Source organism: Garra rufa, chromosome 2, assembly GCF_049309525.1.
Source record: "Garra rufa chromosome 2, GarRuf1.0, whole genome shotgun sequence".
Lineage (NCBI taxonomy): Eukaryota > Metazoa > Chordata > Actinopteri > Cypriniformes > Cyprinidae > Garra > Garra rufa.
This window is the reverse complement of record NC_133362.1, coordinates 50,079,121-50,099,155: the sequence shown is the minus strand read 5'-3', so window position 1 is coordinate 50,099,155 and position 20,035 is coordinate 50,079,121. Positions and strand designations below refer to the sequence as shown.

General features: G+C 39.0%; 1 protein-coding gene across 1 annotated transcript in view; it reads right to left on the bottom strand.

Annotated features, from left to right (window-relative positions):
- Positions 1 to 4,236: 4,236 nt before the first annotated feature.
- LOC141326525 (ankyrin repeat domain-containing protein 11-like) overlaps positions 4,237 to 20,035 on the bottom strand; it is a 31,588-nt gene continuing 15,789 nt past the window's right edge. The window contains exons 7-11 of the mRNA XM_073835266.1: positions 12,925 to 19,934; positions 10,339 to 10,437; positions 9,862 to 10,005; positions 9,668 to 9,760; positions 4,237 to 5,567 (exon numbers count right to left, since the gene is read on the bottom strand). Of these exons, the coding sequence (XP_073691367.1) occupies positions 5,382 to 5,567; positions 9,668 to 9,760; positions 9,862 to 10,005; positions 10,339 to 10,437; positions 12,925 to 19,934 (7,532 nt within the window). The 3' untranslated portion in view covers positions 4,237 to 5,381. The remainder of the gene's footprint in view (positions 5,568 to 9,667; positions 9,761 to 9,861; positions 10,006 to 10,338; positions 10,438 to 12,924; positions 19,935 to 20,035) is intronic.

Here is a 20,035-nt window from a genome sequence, read left to right as displayed (position 1 = left end):
GAAATATTGGTGCTAGGTCAAAAAAAGTGCGGGGGACATGTTCCTCCCGGTTGCTACGCCCCTGCGTAAATGCAAACTCTATAGATTAGGGCACAGCATCTACTTTACCTAGTTACACATCAATGTACCAGCAGATGAGATAGTCACTGTCTATTCAAAGCGTGTGACTTGTGACAGAGTTCCAGTAAAGTAATAGCTTGTTACTTTTAATTGACTATTTTTGTGTGCTTGCTCAATCAGTGCAGTTTCCAGTATTGTGTGTTGCTGGAGGGGGCCACAGTAACTAAAACGTTTTTAATGCTAGAATTGTGTTTGAATTTTTTCAATTTATGTTTCTAAATCATGTCTTCCAAAGTTAATTAGCATCATATTTTATTACCTGTTCAGTGAACATGGAAACACACACAGCCATACATTCCAGAACTACATACAGTGGAGGTCAAATTATAAGCTTATATACACTTTGCAGAATTTGTAAAATGTTAATTATTTAAGCAAAAAAAAAAAAAAAAACAGGGGTCATACAAAATGCATGTTATTTTTTTATTTAGTACTGACCTGAATAAGATATTTTAAATGTAAGATGTTTACATATAGTCCACAAGAGAAAATAATAGTTGAATTTATAAAAATTAGCCTGTTCATAAGTTTACATACACTTGATTCTTAATACTGTGTTGTTACCTGAATGATCCACAGCTGTTTTGTTGTTTAGTGATAGCTGTCCATGAGTCCCTTGTTTGTCTAAACTGCCAGCTGTTCTTCAGAAAAACCCTTCAGGTCCCACAAGTTATTTGGTTTTTCAATATTTTCATGTATTTGAACCCTTTCCAACAATGACTGTGAGATTTTGAGAGCCATCTTTTCACACTGAGGACAACTGAGGGACTCATATGCAACTATTAAAGAAAGTTCAAAACACTCACTGATGCTTAATAAAGACACACAATGCATTAAGAGCCGGGGGTTTAAACTTTTGAACAAAATAAAGATATGTAAATTTTTCTTAATTTGCCTAAATATATTTCATTTAGTACTGCCCTTCGAAAGCTACAGAAGATACTTACATGTTTCCTAGAAGTACCCCCAGCTCTTAATGGATCCCATTTCCTTCTGAAGCAACAGTAAGCGTTTTAACCTTCTGTAATAGTTGCATATGAGTCCCTCAGTTGTCCTCAGTGTGAAAAGATGGATCTCAAAATCATACAGTCATTGTTGGAAAGGGTTCAAATACACAAAAATGCTGAAAACCAAAGAATTTGTTGGACCTGAAGGATTTTTCTAAAGAACAGTTTTACTATTCAGGACAAACAAGGGACTCATGAACAACTTTCACCAAACAAAACAACACAGTATTATGAATCAAGTGTATGTAAACTTTTGAATGGGGTCATTTTTATAAATTCAACTATTTTCTCTTGTGGACTATACGCAAACATCTTTTATGTAAAATATCTTATTCAGGTCAGTACTAAATAAAAAAAAAAATAACATGCATTTTATAAAATCCCTCTTATTTTGGTCAAATAATTAACATTTTGCAAATTCTTCAAGGTGTATGTAAACGTTTGACCAAAAGGCAATAGGACTAGTCTTAATTTCTGGTGCACATTGTACTTAACTCAATTACATATATTAAATCATAAGATATTGTTCGTTTATATGTATACCTTATGTAGTATGGTATGGTGTCAAAAATAAAATATGGCAAAAAAACTTTATCACTACATGAATGGCTGAACAGAAGTTGAACTGAAGTGACACTGGTTCCCTCTTGTGGCATACGTGTCATATTGCAGCTCACAACAACAAACCACAGAAGCCAAGTCATTTCAAAAATTTATTTAGGAACATAATCTCTGAGGAACAACAGCAGTTCTCGCGCTCTCTGTACATGCAAGTGTAGAAAATAACAATTTTGAATTTTTCCTCTCTGTTAAGTTTTTTTTTTTTGGAATTTTTTTGGAATTTTTAGTTTCTCGCTTTTTGAATCGCAGGATATCAACACAGCTAAAGGTGAAAGTACTGGATCTTTGACAGCACTGACGATAGCATCAACAAACCCCTCCCTCCCATAGCTGCTCCAACAATATGTACACAATTGAACTACATTGTACAAATAAAAAAAGATACATTGTTACATCACCGGCAGCGAGCGCAACACGTCTCGTTGCTGTTAGAACCTCACATTCTACGCAAGTTTAGACTAGTACAAAGAGGAGGGTGCAAAACGTCCTGGAATATTATTTACAGCTATGTACAACGTCTCGTTTACGCATTACAAGAGGAAAATTTACACAGCGGAGACCTTTAACTCAAACATACCACAGGTGTCAGAAAGATAATAAATAGGTTATTTCTCGCCATTTATGAAGAGGAGTTCAGTTCCATTTCAAGAATCGTCTGTCAGGTTTGTGGATAGAGAAAAAATAAAAACCATTTTTTAAAACAAGGCTTGAAATTGTGGCTCAACACCTAATCTATCCTAGCTATAAATGGAAATAATCAGTAATCCGTGTACTTAGTAGAGGTAATGTGTTGCAGACAGAGGTCAGTGAGGCAAACAGGCAAGCACATATGTAAGATTTCTGTTTGTTGTCCAATCTCATGGTCAGTAAGTTCCAATACAGTGAGTCTTAAATAAAAGTTCAACGGTTTATGGCTTATGAGCGCTCAATAGTAAAGCCCAAACGGAAATCAGGTCATACCTTCTATCACATCACAATTTCAAGCCTTTTGCAAATTGAATCAGTTGTGGGAACCCAAAAAGCTTTCACCAGGTCAGAGGACAGTGGAAATTCACATATAATCTTGTAAACAGCAAGTAAACAGGGGCTTAGTGATGATACAGAAACCATTCGAGTAACAAGTCGCTATTTCGGTTCCATAGGGGAGAAAAATCAAATGCTCCTAAAAACACCAAAAGCACTTAACCAAGGGTTTTTCTTAGAGAAACCACACGACACAAAAGAAAGCAACATAATCCGAACATATTATGCACTCTGTTGTAGACATTTTGTTTTGCACTGCACAGTACTCACAAAATACCAGGACAAGAGTCATTCAAAACAATGACCTGTGGAAGTAAGTGACACCTGTTGCACCCAGACTCAATGCACACATACAGAACTGCGTCATGTGGGATGTTCACAGACTCACAACCACACATGGGGGGATAAAAAACAAACAAAAAACACTAGCCTGGATGGTTAAGCAAACATCACGCAACCTCACACTGAAGTACAGGCAGGTAATGAGAAAGGGTAAAATATCAAAACATTTCAAGTTCCACTCCCCCCAAAAAACTAATAGTTAGAAATAAACCCTCTGTTTATAGATGGATTTAACATCTAAAATGTACTGTAAAGTATTCAGACTAAATAAAATGAAAATAAAATACTGTGAGGGGAGATTCACAAGGATGTTAAATATGGAAAAACAGTCTGAGAGCCCATGTATACAAATAGTACGTCCAAAAACGGAGGTGTGTTTATGTTTTGTTCTGCTAGAATGATTTGTAAAAGTCCGTATCAGTACGTTTCTAATAACAGCAATAAAAGTCACCTTAGACAAATTAAAAATGGCTTGGGGACTGAGTGAAGAAATGCAAAACGTTTGTCTAATGCTATGATTTAGAACTTACTTTGTAAAACAAAACGTTTTTTTTTTAAAACATTGTATAGTGCTGAAAAGAGGGTATGTGTGGGGATTTAAACAAAAAAAAAAAAATGAATGTAACATAAAAAAAAAAGACCTCCCATGATTATAATTGTACAATGTGTGATAAATCGGTGTGGTTTTCTATTTAGACAGACCCAAATGAAGTAGGCTCCAAATCACGTCCTATCCTACCTATGACTTGTGCAGCTTTAGAAGAAATCAGAGACGTTAACTGTATAAAGGCATTTTCTTGGTTTATACTTTTTAAAGATATATACTTGTGTAATAAAATGATGAATAATATACCTCTACTACTCTTTAAATAAATCCATAATCACTCTGCTACATCTGAAAACTATGGTCCTGGCCCTGACAGAGTAATCAGGAGAAATGGTGTTTTTCCTAATGACGGTGGTGATGACGATCTAGACTAGAAACCTTAAGGACCGTTGCATGGAAGTCTTGGAAAATACTGACGACGCGTACACCTTTTTTGGCGGGGGGTGGCGTGTTTGTTTGTTTGGGTTGGGTTGGGTTGGGTTGGGGGGGAAGTGCTGCCCGAAAGTGAACTGTACATACAATGATAACTTTTATTCATTTATTTTTTTACACTTAACTGAGTGATGTTACAGTACATAAGTTATTTACAACTGTGCAGTAATGTGTGGCAAAATAAATTATCTAGAAGGCAGCGAGAATACATTGGTTAATGATTATAAAAACTGTACATCATTTACGGAATACTTTTTTTTTTTCAGTTTTGTATTTTTTTCCATTAAACTAATGTTGGCTCTGTAGTGTTTCAAGTCACTTCCTCAGAAAGGGAACAATGAAATGCCCGAGTAAAGAAAGACATAAACCAAAAACAAACATAAAAAAAAAGAAAAACTATAATCTTGTAAGTCCTCGTGATTTGTGACAGCAACGTTTGCGCTTTCGTTAGTCTTTTTCCTTATGCAGTTGTTGTTGTTTGAAACCAGGTATGTCAGACCTGGCTTAGGGACCATCCAAATGCACTGTTGTCAGCGTGTGAGGGCACTCTAGGTCTCGTGCCCTGCGTGGATGGCCCTACAATTGAACGCAGTCTCTCCTCCCCGAGCTGCATGCAGCTTCCTGCCCTGAACGTGGGGCTGCATGGGGCGCTGTACAGCAGGAAAGCCACTCTCTCCACTGCTGTCGGCATTATAGACTCAGGTTCAAACAGGGAGAGGGTTTGTTAGCACTCCTGTCGCACTCTTGTGTCTTTTTTGTGCCTGCACGTCGAGGTGTTGACCGTGTTCGGAGTTCAGCGTCCACCCACTGTGCCGTCTGTCCCCTTGTTCTGGAGCACATAGGTGGACGAACCTGTCTCAAGCTCCTTGTTTGTTGTAACTTAGTATGGGGATGGGACAGAGAAAAATTCTGTCCCATATGTTCGCCCAATTAACCCAAGACAGGAGGGATAAGGTTCAAAGCAGTTTTGCTTTTTGAAATCCCAAACAAAACCATAAAAACTTGAGGATAAAAGTGCAAGTTGTGTTTTCTCTCCCGTAAAAAGACGGTTCCTCCTCGGGCAGAAAAGGATGAGTTTTGTCATTTACCTTTTTTTCTCTATAGAATATATTTCTCTCCTCAAAGAAATCTCCTCAAACCGGCTAGCCCTTACCGAACTTTGTTTGATGTCTCTTTGATAGAAGATTAATGTTAGACCGAACTCTCAAGAGTCTGAATGTGTGTCGGTGTCACGCAGGCAACAGTACAAAGTCGTCGTTGACGTCGACCATTGGCACGTAGAAGGAGGGGACCTCGTTCACACACAGAGATTTGTGTCCAGCAGGGTCCAGCTCCTGTACCTTGAGTTGCCACTCCATTCTCTGCACCGCATTCAGAGCGGCGGCCTCATGCTGCTGCCGCATCAGCAAACACGTCTGTCGGGAGATGATGATTAGAATTAGACTTTGGAAAATATTTACAATACTTGCACATTTAAGGCTTAAAAGAACTCAAAAGACATACACATTTAACCAAAGATAAAAATATAATGTATTACTGGTATCACGGAATGGGCCATTCTACAGAATTTGTGCAAACTGCTGTCCCACAACCAAAACACATTTAAAGGATAACTGTTGCCAAAATGCAACCTGGGCTGTTTTTTTTTTTACTGTAAATGAGACAAATTATATCTAAAAGCATAATTACGACAAACGAGCCGTTTTTGAGATTGACCGTGATTTAGTTTTGTGGTCAGTGGCCGGTGAATGGGAGTACTAGTGGCATACATTTGAGCGCAACAAAATCGATATTTTTACAACACTAAGAAGGCTCGACACACCATGACACTTTGCTCGAAGTATTGCCTGGGTCTCTACACATGAACTCGAGCATTGAGAACATTGTTTGTGTACAGAGAGTTTACTAAAAAGAAGGTTTTTGAACAACTCACTTTCACTGTTTGAGTTTCCGCTCGCAGCCAGTCAAGAGGTTTCGATCTCCGATTGCGAATGAATGGACTCCATAGGACGAAATATTAGGCTTATATGAGGCTCTTTTTACAACTAGAAGTTTAATATTGTTTTTCACTTGCGACAAAACAACGAATTAGCCGTGCATTTACATGGAAATATGCTTTAGGAGCTATCCATCCTTGCACTCGGAGATCGACACCTCTTGACTGGCAAGACGTCAGCGAGCGGAAACTCAAACAGTGAAAGTGAGTTGTTCAAAACCTTTCTTTTTAGTAAACTGTGTGTACACGAACAATGTTCTCAATGCTCGAGTTCATGTGTAGAGACCCAGGCGATACTTCGAGCAAAGTGTCATGGTGTGTCGAGCCTTCTTAGTGTGGTAAAAATATCGATTTTGTTGCGCTCAAATGTATGCCCCTAGTACTCCCATTCACCGGCCATTGACCACAAAACTAAATCACGGTCAATCTCAAAAACGGCTCGTTTGTCGTAATTATGCTTTTAGATATAAGTTTGTCTCGTTTACAGTAAAAAAAAAAACAGCCCAGGTTGCATTTTGGAAACAGTTATCCTTTAAAAAGCAGTTATGTATTCAAATCTTAGATGTTTACTAAGATCTTATTTTTGTCCATTTCAGTTTTGTTTTTTGTTCTAATTATTGTTAATGCCAACTGCATACATTTTGGCTCAGGTGTTTATTTTTATTGAAATTTTAATATTTCACCCTCATTTCCTTCAAAAAATCTATTTTACCCTCAAAAAATACTCACACTCAGGACCTTAAGGACAAAAATGTCCACACTGAAACCCATTAACCCAGGGCCATTTGACTATAAAATGATGCAATATTTGCTAACAGGCATTCATTCTATCGGCAAGGCTTCAAATTTGACATTTTTATCATTTTTTACTAGATCAGGGCTCGCAAAATCGCTAGCCCGACGTCCCGGGGCTATTGTGTTTTCCAGTCGGGCTACCAGAATGTGTCACTGGGCTGCCCGACGGGCTATCATAAAGTAGACTGCTCTTGCTGGACCTTAAAAACTCCTTAATTGAGTTGTATCAAATTTAAGGCCATAAAAAGGTTTAAATATGTTAAATAGTATGAGAAAAGTCTTCATTATAATTTAGGAGGTCGCACATTTGGGGACGGAAAGACGAGAATCACCATAGCGCTGGATTAAACTTCAAAAGGCAATGATGTCATTGAATAAATATGCACGCTGCACGTTTCAAAATCAAAACGTGGCACGGATGTCTTTATATGAATGTATCTGAAGGGAACAGACTGTCTTCAGAAACGTATCCTTGGCATTTTCATGTCATGCCTGATAAAACAGCGTTAATGGTGCTTTGTATACAGCCGTTACTAGGGAAACCGTAGTATTTCAGCGCTCCTAAAGCGCCCCCTAGTGACAGAATTAATTTTTATTTCCACATTTTTTCAGATGATTGCAACTATTGGCCTATGTTTTATGCAGAAAACACAGAGTTGTAAATGTGAAAGAAGTTAATGTGCCTTCTAAAAATCTAAACAATTAAGACAGTAATATGTTTTAAATAAATATAATAAATGATATACTCTTGTATACCATTTTAAATATAATAAATTATATACTTTTAATGGTATAAAGGCTGAAATTCCATTGTATAAGATATTTTGTTTTTGTGTGAACCTGTATCAGAATTATAAATCATGCCATTTTATGGCTAAATATTCTACCTTACATTGTCCAGTCCTACTCATACTGTTCATTTTACTTGTGCAGCTCTTAAAAAGGGTCATAAATTGCCTTAAATTTATATTTAAAAATTCTGCAGATACGCCAAATAGTGAAATAAAAATCATTCCTTGATATTTGTGTATTGAAAACATTTTTGATTGCCATTTACCCCCAGTTTCACAGACAAGGCTTAAATCTAGTCCTAGATTAAATGTAAATTTGAGCCGTTTCAACTGAAAGAAACTTGGACTGACTGATCTTGAAATATATCAACGCCTTTGTTTTGTCCCCAGATGCACACCAGTATAGTTTCTTTTCTAAGGCACGGTTATAAAAATTACTTAAATGTCCTAATTTAACTATGGCCTAATCCTGGTTTAGACTAAGCCCCATCTACAAAACCGGGCTTTAGACTCCTATCTGATTTTCTATATTAAAAAAAAAAAAAAAAAGTATTTTTTTATTTGGGCTAGTTAAATTATTTTCGGGCTACCAAAATCTGAAGAGTACCTGCCCGAAGGGCTACCAGAGATTTTGAAATTTTGCGAGCCATGTAGATTGTGCCATTTTTTGTTCTTTACTGACATACCCAAGAACTAATAACCAAAGAAAAAAAATTCTGTTTAGCATTTAGTATATGGAAATTAACTACTATTTTTCATAAAAAAAACACCTGTGTCATTATGTAAACAAACAAGCATTTAAAGGGTTACAAGTCCGAAAATTAATGAATGTTGGGTATTTACGGATAGAACAGATGCTGGTTAAAAAAATCAACATCAGTGAAAGTGGAAAAAAATATTAATAAATCATATTTTTATGACTGTTTTTGGACATTGACTTTTTTGTCCATTTTGCAGCTGTGTGTAACTTTTTTTTTTTTGACACACAAGGGTTAAAATATATAAAATTATCATTTAGTGGGTACTTTCAATTGTGAGGTGGCTGTTCCGAACCCTAACCCCTAAATTTCAGCTTAGGAAAAATATTGAAATCACGTCACTCTCTGTCATAGCTACATGGTGAGTAGATAGGCCCCATCATTTTGAGGTAAATGTGATCAAAAGTATGAAAAATCTGTTTACCTTTAAAAAAATGTCACCACCGATCACCATTTTCTATAATCAAACACACTTTTTTGGGAGTTATTCCATAACATTTATTTTTTTACATGTGTACAACTGGTCAGAACTGTGTTAGCTAGGTTAAAAAGTATCTGAAATTGTCACTACTGAAAAAGTTTTGGTAGTGACATCTTTGTTTTTTTGGGGTGTTATCCCATAAAATTGTCAAAAGGGAACACATAATCCTTTATTTGGGGGAAATAAAATTTTTGTAGAGTTATGCATTTTTTTTGTATTTAGTTTTTTATTATGTGGGTTAAAATTCTTCAGTGTGATGTGGTCACTACTAAAACATTACTGTCACTACCGAAACATGAAATGTTTTGTCAAAACTAAAGTATACTGAATTATCAATGAGTTTTAGATTCAATGTCTTATCAATCTAATGAATCCTTAAGTTCGAAATCCGTATGATCAACTTTTTGCCTTTTACAAAGATAAACTGGATTCAAAATACAACAAATCTAATAAATCACACTTGAAATATTAAAATGTAACTGTTGTTTGGGGAGAGGACAAATATTCCAAAACTTTCTGAAAATACAATATGAGAAATAACTGCACAATTACTAGAAATGTGTACCATGGATATTATACAGTTTGCATACATACGAATTTTGAGGAAAAAGATGTTTTTTCAAGACGTTTCCAAATCTGACTTTAATTCTGTAGAATGGCCCATATATGAGTGATGCATAAGAAAGCTCCTCACCTTCATACGGTCGTACTTATCATCCACATCTTGAATCCAGGAGATAAACTGCCGAGCATTGAAGCGATCTCTCACAGACTTGTTTTCATCCCCCTGCAGAACAAAAATTTGTTACGAATGTAATAAAATCTATGCGGAAAGGCTTTTTGAACATCTTTGATGTGTTAACAGTAATTGTTCAAATAAGTAGTCACCTGGCTTTCTGATGGCATGTTGTAGACTTCTGAATCCAGCAGCATTGTGCAAGCACTAAAAGGAACGGCTTGATTTGCGATCGTTCTTGCTGCTCTGCAATGAACACGCAGCACTTCTTGCTCACAAGATACTATCAGCTTCTCCTATAAGGCGGAATAAAATCAGAGTGAGACAGGACATCCCATACCTTATGACGACAAATTTGGTAAACAAAGCAAGTGTTGAAATGATCAAGGTCTGCAAGTCACAGAAAGAACATCAGAAGAAAATGAAATGGGGAGCCTGATCACACTGCATTATGCTTACTTAGTTGAAATGTATATTGCAGATAAGTTGCTATTCTATTACACAAAGCCTTTGATGATTCATCAAAGGGTTTGTGCCGTGTGATCATTGCACCCTAACGGGGTGACTTCTGAAATGAGCTCAGTGATGCACAGAGGGGAGAAAACAGACAGAAAATAGAGAACGTTTACCCTCTCGATGCTGTGCTGCAGTCTTAGTTTTCCTCTCACTGCCTCTTGTTGTCTGAACAGCTCCTTCAGGGGCTCCGACAAAGATGGAGGTGGAGCAATCTAAAAAAATAGAGAACATTTTCACGTCTTGTGATTCTGGAAAACTCTGAATGACTAATGTTCAACAGGACATCCCTACAGCTCAGCTATGTATAATATACTGTGTACTAACCAAGAACGGTCCAAAATCTTGCTCCATATAATGCATTAAACGTCAAATTTGTCAACCTGGACCACAAAACCAGTCTGAATAAATAAGCTTTCCATTGAAGTATGGTTTGTTAGGATAGGATAATATTTGGCTGACATACAATCCCACATATATGCCACAAAACAATTTTCACTCAACAATCCAAACTTCTGGCTGTATAAAACACTTTTTTAAAAAACAAAGAAAGATAACTATAGTCAATTACAACTGTTTTTACAGATCACACAGAGGAAAAAAATATGGAATCACTCAAATCTGAGGAAAATTATATGGAATCACCATGCACTTTGAATTTCTAAAACAAACACCTGTATCTGGTTACAACTGTTAATTAGTCTGCAGTTAAAAAAAGAGTGCTTGCACACATTAGTGATGTGTTGAACCAAGATGATTGACATAACTCATGGCTCCAACACGAGAGATGTCAGTTGAAACAAAGGAGAGGATTATCAAACTTCTCGAAGAAGGTAAATCTTCACGTAATGTTGCAAAAGATGTTGGTTGTTCCCAGTCAGCTGTGTCTAAAATCTGGACCAAGTACAAATCAAATGGAAAGGTTGTAAAAGGGAAGCGTACTGGTAGACCAAGAAAGACATCAAAGCGCTAAGACAGAAAACTAAAAGCAATATGCCTTAAAAACAGAAAATGCACAACAAAACAAATGAGGAACAAATGGGCAGAAAGTGGAGTCAATGTCTTTGACCGGACTGTAAGAAATCGACTAAAAGAAATTGGATTTACATACAGAAAAGCCAAACGAAAACCATCATTAACAAGGTTTCAGTGGGCTAAAGAAAGACAATCTTGGACTGTGGATGACTGGATGAGAGTTATATTCAGTGATGAATCACAAATCTACATTGGGCAGGGTAATGATGCTGGAACTTTTGTTTGGTGCCGTTCCAATGAAATTTATAAAGACAACTGCCTGAAGAAAAGATGCAAATTTCCACAATCATTAATGATATGGAGTTGTATGTCGGGTAAAGGTATGGGAGAGATGACAGTCATTACATCTTCTATAAATGCACAAGTTTATGTTGAGATTTTGGACACTTTTCTTATTCCATCAGTTGAAAGGATGTTTGGTGATGGTAGCATCATTTTTCAGGATGATAATGCATCGTGCCATATGGCAAAATCTGTGAAAACATTCCTACAGGAAAGACATTAAGGCCCGGTTTCGCAGACAGGGCTTAGAATAAGCAAGGATTAGGCCATAGTTCAATTAGGACATTTCAGTAATTTTTTTTAAGCTTGCTTAGAAAAAAACATTACCGATGTGCATCCTGAGACAAAGCAAAGGCACTGATGTATTTTAAGATCAGTCAGTGCAAGTTTCTTTCAGTTGAAACAGCTCAGATTTACATTTTAGTCTAGGATTGGGCTTAAGCCTTGTCTGCGAAACTGGGGGATAATGTCAATGGCATGGCCTGCAAATAGTCCTGACCTCAATCCAATTGAAAATCTGTGGTGGAAATGAAAGAAAATGGTCCACGACAAGGCTCCAACCTGCAAAGCTGATCTGGCAACTGCAATAAGACAAAGCTGGAGACAGATTGATGAAGTATACTGTTTGTCCTTAGTTAAATCCATGCCTGTTATAAAAGCCAGAGGTGGTGCAACAAAGTAGTGCAAACTAGTAGTGTTTTTTTTTTTTTGGTGATTCCATATAATTTTCCTCAGATTTGTGTGATTCCATATTTTTTTTCCTCTGTGTGATCTGTAAAAACAGTTGTAATTGACTATAGTTATCTTTCTTTTTAAAGAGTTTTATACAGCCAGAAGTTTTGTTGAGTGAAAATTGTTTTGTGGCATATATGTGCTTGTTTTTTTTTTTCTACACAATTAAACATTTGAATGAACATCTTCTGAGAGGGGTGATTCCATACTTTTTGCCAGGGGTTGTACTATTTGAAAATCTGCAATCTGAGGATTAAAAATAATAATAAAAAAAAAAAATCAAAACATTGAGAAAATTGCCTTTAAAGTTGTCCAAATGAAGTTCTTAGCAATGCATATGACTAATTCAAATTTTAGTTTTGATATATTTATGGTAAGAAATGTACAAAATATCCTCACAGAATATGAACTTTACTTAATATCCTAATGTTTTTTGGCATATAAGAAAACTTGATAATTCTGACCCATACAATGTATTTTTGGCTATTGCTACAAATATGCCTATGTTACTTAAGACTGTTCTCAGTTGTTCGGATTGTGTCTGTGTAGTGTTGCACACCATTTCTGAGCATGTTCCTCCTTGTTAGGACACAGTGTTAAAAGCCTTTATGCATAAAATATACATACACACCAAAAATATATAAAAATCTTACCACAGGAATATGAAGCTTGCTCAAAGGCTTGCCATCAAGTAGATAGGAGCCTGTGTACGTCACATACTCTGCGTAACACTGGGGAGCTTGAGGTGTTATGTAACACAAAATCTTCCGCTTCTCCTCAATTTTCTTGCGGATCTGAAGGTACTCAAAATAGGGGTTGGAACGGTCACTGTGGTATGGCTCTATTTCATCCAATTTGATGGCATTCACAATGACTGCCAGCGTTTGCTGGATCATCTCCCGAGTCTGCTTCATTGCTGTGTTCACAAGCTGAACCTGCACCTGCTGCTGGCCTGATTTTGGAAACTTCCTCTTGCGTGGATGCTGGGCCTGGTCGTCTTCCTCAACGGGCCTGCCTTTTGCTTTGGTGATGAGTGCAGGCGTAGAGGTTTGAGCTGTGGTTGAGCTGATGGGCTCTTTCTCCTTTTCTACAGTAACACAAGAGGTGGTCACACTTGTGGTGATTGATGAGGAGGATACCGAACAGGTGATGCTTGATGAGCTTAGCGCTGCACTCTGCTTGTTCTGATTTGCTAGCATCTGAGCCTTTTTCCGGGTCATCCTCTGAGGTATTTCCTCAATTTTCTTGGGTGTCTCCAGCACTGGTATAGTCACTGACAACTTGGCGGTTGTTTCAAGAGCCTCTGATACTTGGGTGCTGCTAGGCACTGAGACGGTTGGAACCTGAACAGAAGGATGAGGGCTACATGAGGGACCCAAAGCCACCACAGGATTTTGTCCTAATGAAAGTGGTTTTGTGGTGGCTGGTAGATCCAAATATTGTACCATTACAGATGGCATCACGGTATCTGGGGTTGTTTCTTTTTGCCTGTATTCATGGTCCTTTTCGCTTTCAGTGGAGAACAAGTTATTGTTGTTTTCATTCTCTTCTTCAAAAGCTTCCCTCTCCTCTGGAATTGTTTCTTTTATAAGAGGAACATCTGGGATGTTCTGAGCCTCGGGCTCCAACTCACACTGCGGTCTATAGCTATTGTCGCTTATTGGAGGAATCGAATCCTGAACAGATTCAGTCGGAGACACAACCGCAGGAGAACAAGGAGCTTTCGACAAACTTGGCAGGTCAACATCCATTATTTCGTTTTCGTTAGTCTCAATGACTGGAGGTCTGGTCTGAGAAGGTGGATGCTTACTCTCTGCAGTCTCAGAGGCTGTTATATCAGGTTCCTGCATCTCCTTTTCTTGAAAAGGAAGGTCTGGTATGGAGAAGGGACCCATGTCATCCATTTCATCAGCTGCACTAGAGAATGGATCTGCCCATGAAACAACAGGTTCTTGGCTGACTGGTGGGGCTACAGACATGCTGTCCTCAGCATAGGTGGGAGACTCTTGACTGTTGTCTTTTATCATACACGGGGACTCTAAGTCCATTGGAGCTTCCTCTGGATTTGGTTTGCACTCAGTGAAGAAAGTTTCAAGTCGAGATGATTCTGACTCCAGTGCCTCTGTTTCAGGTCTTTCTGGTGATTGAATGTCTTCCACTGTGTCTTTGTGGACCTCATAATGAGAGTCAGATATTTGTGACGGACAGTATGCTGTAGAGTAAGCAGAGTGAGGTGGTGTCACAGGTATTACACTTGGGATATGCTGCATATCACAATCGGAGTGTGAATAGGGACTGCTAATCTTTGAGACAGCTGCCTCGACCTCTCTGTAACTCTCATGAGGTGATTTCATGAGCACATCTGAATTCCAGCCTAAGGATTGATCACATGGGTTGTCCATGTAGTTGTCTTGCAGATGGGTTGGTGTTATGGGAAGTACATCAGGATCTCTTCTATCTGGACATTCAAGCCAAGGCTTTTTGTCGGATTCCTCAATCTCGAGTGAGTAAGTGGGATCGTTTCTGGACTGGATGGTCTCGTCTGCAGCATGGTGAGCTTCTCTGGCATCCTCAACGAAATCATCATCTTCCTCCTCATCATCTTCTTGCTCTTCAACAACAGGAGGCAAGTAGTCACTCCCACTAACAGGGTGAGCTGGCGTTAGACCAGGTCCACTCTGGTGTGGCTCTGAAAGGTCGTCAATATCCATGGGAGGCAGGGCAGCAGGGGCTGGAGTTGGGGGAGCAGCTATATCCAGACAAGGCTCCTGGGGGTCGGGTCTGTGGACTGGAGTTGAGGGCTTCATGAGATAGTTGTTAAAGACAGTCTCTGAGTGTTCATTGTCTTCGTTGATGGAATTTACAGCAGACACTTCATCTGGTACACTATCATGTTGTATTGGGTCAGGTCTGGGAGACATCATGTCGATAGGTGATAAACAGAATGCAGAGGAAATGCACTTAAGTCTGTCAGCTGCCATCTTGTCCTCGGTAAGATGTGAGGCTGAAGACTCAAACTCTGTGCCTTCTGCTATATGTTGCTGTCTTAACTTGTCTGCCTCTACTTTGAACTCTAACTCAAGTGGTCTTCTGACATCAGAGGTGACAGACCTACTCACAAGGGGCAACTGCATGTTCTTTGCTGGTGTTATGCATGTTCCCTCCTGGAAGCTACTTGATGAGTTAGAATACCTATCAAAGAATGAAGGAGAGCAGGCATTCATGGACATGGTTGTGGCCGAGGAACTCTGGCACTCAAGACCCTCGAACATGATATCAGAATAGTCCTCCGCACTGCAGGATGGAGTGCGTGGAGTTTGCATGACTTCCTCATAGCTTGGACACGAGATCACAGATGTTGGGGTGGGGACACCTGTTGGTCTGTTCTGGTCAGGTCGTGGAGATGCAGGAAGACTTTCTTTCATTTGGTGGCCGGCAAGCCAGTCTTTTGAGTTCTGACTCTCCATAGGTTGTGGTTTTCTATCAGGCGACATCATTTGGGTTGGAAGGCTAATATCTTTGATCTTTTTCTCTTTCAAAACAGTTTCCACTGAGGCAGATTTTTTGGAGAGTTCACTGCGGTTCTTCTTCAGTTCTTCGTTTGACTTTGTTTTATCTTTGAGTTTTGGGTCACCTGATCGATGCCTCAGTTTTTCCATCTGTTTCATTCTCTCTTTGTGTTTCTTATGCCGCTCTTCAATCTCCTGATCTTTTAAACTGAGCATTTTGCCAAAACTCGTTAGCCTGAGATCACCATCAACCAAAAGCTTTTCACGAGGGCGGTTGTCCTTTCGAAACGTCTCTTTTGACTGGCTGAATTTGTCATTTTCATCTTTGACCTTTGTCTTGATGTCTGCTCTATCTTTGTCCATGATATCTTTATTTCTCTCCTTATTTTTCCCATCAAATTTAGAGCTGTCTTCTTTAGATTTCTCTTTGAGACCTGTGACTTGAGTGTTCTCCTTCAATCCAGATTTCTGTTCCTCTTTTGAGTGTCTGAAGGAGCCGAAACCATCTGAATATTTATGCTTTTCTTCTTTCACTTTTTCCTTGTGTTTCTCTTTCTTCTTTTTGTCTTTTATTTTCTCACTGTTCATGACACTATTTGTCTTGTCCTTTTTGGACATCTCCTTCTCAAACTCCAGAGTTTTATCCAAGTCATCCTCACCATCTGCTTTGGAACCGTATGGAAAAGTGTAAGGGTCGGCCTCCAAAGGCATGGGCTCTTTGTCAAAGGGCAAGCTTTCTCTGCGGCCATAGGATTCTCTGATCTCCTCTGACTTGTCTTTCTTCTCACCCTTTTCTTTCTTGACTTTCTCCTTTTCTTTTTCATGACTCTTTTTGGATGATGAGGACGACGAATGCCTATGCCTCTCTTTCTCTCGGAACTTGTCCTGTGGATTAGAGATGGATAGTGACTCTCGTCTCTCCTCGGATATGTCAGGTATGCTGATGTTGGAGGAATCATAGAAGCTGCTTAAAACAGGCTCATGACCTCTGTCTGTGAAACTGTCTGATGAAATTTCACTATTTCTATCATTGGAATCATCTTTATAATCATTCATCGCCTCCTCCTCAAGTTTCTCCAACAAGGATTTCTCATTTTCGCCACTCCCCTTTGAAAATTTTCGCTCTTTTAAGTGCTCTGTCTTGTCTTTGTATTTATTTTTGCCCTTTTCTTCACTGATGTCTCTCTTGTCAAGAAGTTTCTGCTTGCTTTTCTTGTCTTGGTTGGAATCCACAGATGCTCTGTCCTTACGTTCCTTATGTTTTGAGTCAGTTGAATCTTTCTCCTTTTTATCTTTGTGTTTTTCCATGGAGGCTTTTCTCTCTTTTCCAGCATCAAATGCTGCCTTCTCTTTTTTCTTATCCTTATGTTCCTTATCTTTTTGTTTTTCCATGGAATGTGTTTTGCCCTCTGAGTATTTCTTATGTTTATCCGTTTGGAAATTATCCATTTCATCTCTGTCAGGTGTGGAATCTTTCCTGTGTGAATCTGACAGTCCAAGAGAGTCACTAAATTTTGCAACACCGCCGTTATAATTGTCATCTTCGTCCTCACTCTCGTCTGTAAAAATATCTGCAATTGTATACCATTTCTTCTCTCTCTCCTTTTCAGGTTTTCTCTCTTCTTTCTTAAATTCCAAGAAATCTTTTTCTCTATCAGCATGCTTGTCCTGGGATGTCTTTTCTTTCTTATCTTTATTCTGTTCAGATGACATCTTCCTTTCTTTTTCTTTGCTATGAGAGTCTTTATGCTTTTCTTTAACCCCATCCCGTTTGTCTTTGGAGGTCCTCTCTGGATCTTTCTCTTTCATCGATTTATCAATTGAGTTTTTCTCAGGTTTCTCTTTTTCCTGGTCCAAACTTCTGTCCTTAGGCCTTTCCTTGTGTTTTTCTCCTTTGGACTTATCTTTCTTTTCCACACCATCCATTTTCTTATCCCTTTCCTTTCCAGAGTGGTTCCTCTCCCTGGGGTCAGACTTACAAGTGGTTTCAATCTCGGGTTTGTCTTTAAAGAAGGCCTCACTCCCATGGTCATCTCTCATAGATTCTTGTTTTGTTTTGGAGTCTTTCCTTTCTTTAGTAAACTCATAGGAATCTTTTCTGTCTCTGCTGCCATCCACAGAATCCTTCTCTTTCTTCTCTTTGACACCCTCTGCTGATTCTTTTCGTTTCTTCTCCTTTTCCAGTGACTGACCAGAATTAAGCTTTTGCTTGTCTGACCAGTCTTTTTTCTTTTCAGCATTCTTTTCAGAGGATTCCTTGTCTTTCTTCTTTGATGCGGTTTCCTTTTCAGGACGTTTTTCTCCATGATCTGGCTTTTTATCTTTGACCTTATTTTCCTTTTTTCTGTCCCTGCTTTCCTCCTTCACCGTTTCTACAATTAACTTGACCGCATTATTTGCTTTGTATTCTTTTACAGGAGCGTCCCAGCTATCGTCTCCATAAAGCGAACTGTCAGAAGACATGTCTGACTGCCACCGATCATGGGGGTCATCTGACGCGCTCATCTTGGTGTCCTCTAGTAGGTGATTTTTTAAGTCATAGTCTTCATAATCAGGCTCTTCCTTGATGTTTTTATCCCTCTTAGACTTTTCTTCTTTTATGCTTTTCTCAGATTTAAAATGTTTGTCTTCTTTTTGCTCATTCTTTTTGTCAATTTTAAGAGACTTATCTTTAGACTTTTTCTTTTTATCATCTTTATGGGCTTTCTGCTTCTCCTCTTTGGCCTTGTCTTTGATACCTCTCTCCTTGTCAGCCTTCAAAGGTTTGTCCCTCTCCTCTTTGCTCACCTTTTCCTTGTTGGACTCCTTTGTTTTCTTTGACCTCTCTTCCTTGATCACCCTTTGAGTTTCTTTACCTGGCCAGTCCTTGTCTTCGGATTTACCCTTAGAGAGTCTGTCCTCCTTCTTAAAATGATCTTTCTCATGTTTGGAAAGTTTGACCCTATTTTCAGAAGGTGACTCTGTCTCGACGATGAGCGACTTCTGCCGTGTATCGTCAAAGTCAAAAGAAAAGCTCTTGACAAACTTTTCGTTCATGTCTTGACTCAACACAACACTTGGAGCCTTATCCTTTTCCTTATATTTTTTGTGTTTCACTTTGTGTTTCTTTAACACTTTTCCATCTTTGTCTGTTTTAGAAATGGCCCCATCCGTGTTCGAGTTCTTGTAAAACTCAGAGTTCTTTTTGTCAACCGCATTGGTGTGCGTGTTATTTTTCTTTCTGTTGTCTTGCACTTTCTTTTTCACCTGTTTCACAGACTCGATGCTGGAGTCAGCTGAAGAGTAGTCCGACTCGCTGGAAAGCCTTGTTCTGACCGAGTCCGAGAGGGAGCTGACATCAGACCACGTTGGAGAGGACACAGTCTTCCAGCCATCTGTCCTCCACTGCTTTGGGTGCTGCTCTGCAAGAGACTGTGTGTGTTTCTGAGAGCTTAGACTCCCATGCGTGGAGGATGAATTCGAGACTGACAGAGAACTAAAAACAGAGGGGTCTTTGAGGCTCAATGTAGAAGAGTCCTTTACACAGTTTGCACTCTGCATGGATCCTTTATCATCCTCGCTCTCCAGGTCCCCAATCTCAGAATCTGAGGTGCAAAACTTGTCGTTCACTTTACCAAAGCGCACCTCCTTACTAACATTATTTTTTGTCTTATCCTTCCTCTTCTTCTTGACTTTACTTTTGTCTTTTTGCTGCTTGAAGCTCAGCGACGTCGAGTCCCGGCTCTTGACATTGGTCTGAGGTGCAGTTTGCCTTGGTGTGGTCGTTGGTGTGAAACACAACGTCCTGTCGTCCTCGTCCGAGCTGTTGCTGTCCGACAGGATCCTGCGCACAGCCTTCTTTGGTGTTAGCGAGTTGCTTTTGGAATAGGTTTTAACCTCCATCTTGGGTATGGAGATAAAGTTGTTTGTCTTGCTGATGGGTTCCTTGCGGAACTCTTTCTTGAGCAGATGCTTGTCATCCACAGGTGGGACACGCTCCTCCTCGTCGTCCTCGTCAAACTCGTACTCGTCCTTGACAGGAGTGGTGGTGGATTTGGGTGGGTCCATGCCCTTCCCTTTTAACTTTAAGCCCTTCTCAAACTCTGAGTCTGTATTATTGCCATCAACAGAGCTGGATGGGGCAAACGATGGGGCATCTTCCTCTTCAGAAGAATCTGCTGATACACAAGAATTCTTATCAACATCCACATATGGTACACATTTCCTATTAGACACTTTCTGGAATTATTTACACAAGAACTGCATGATAACACAC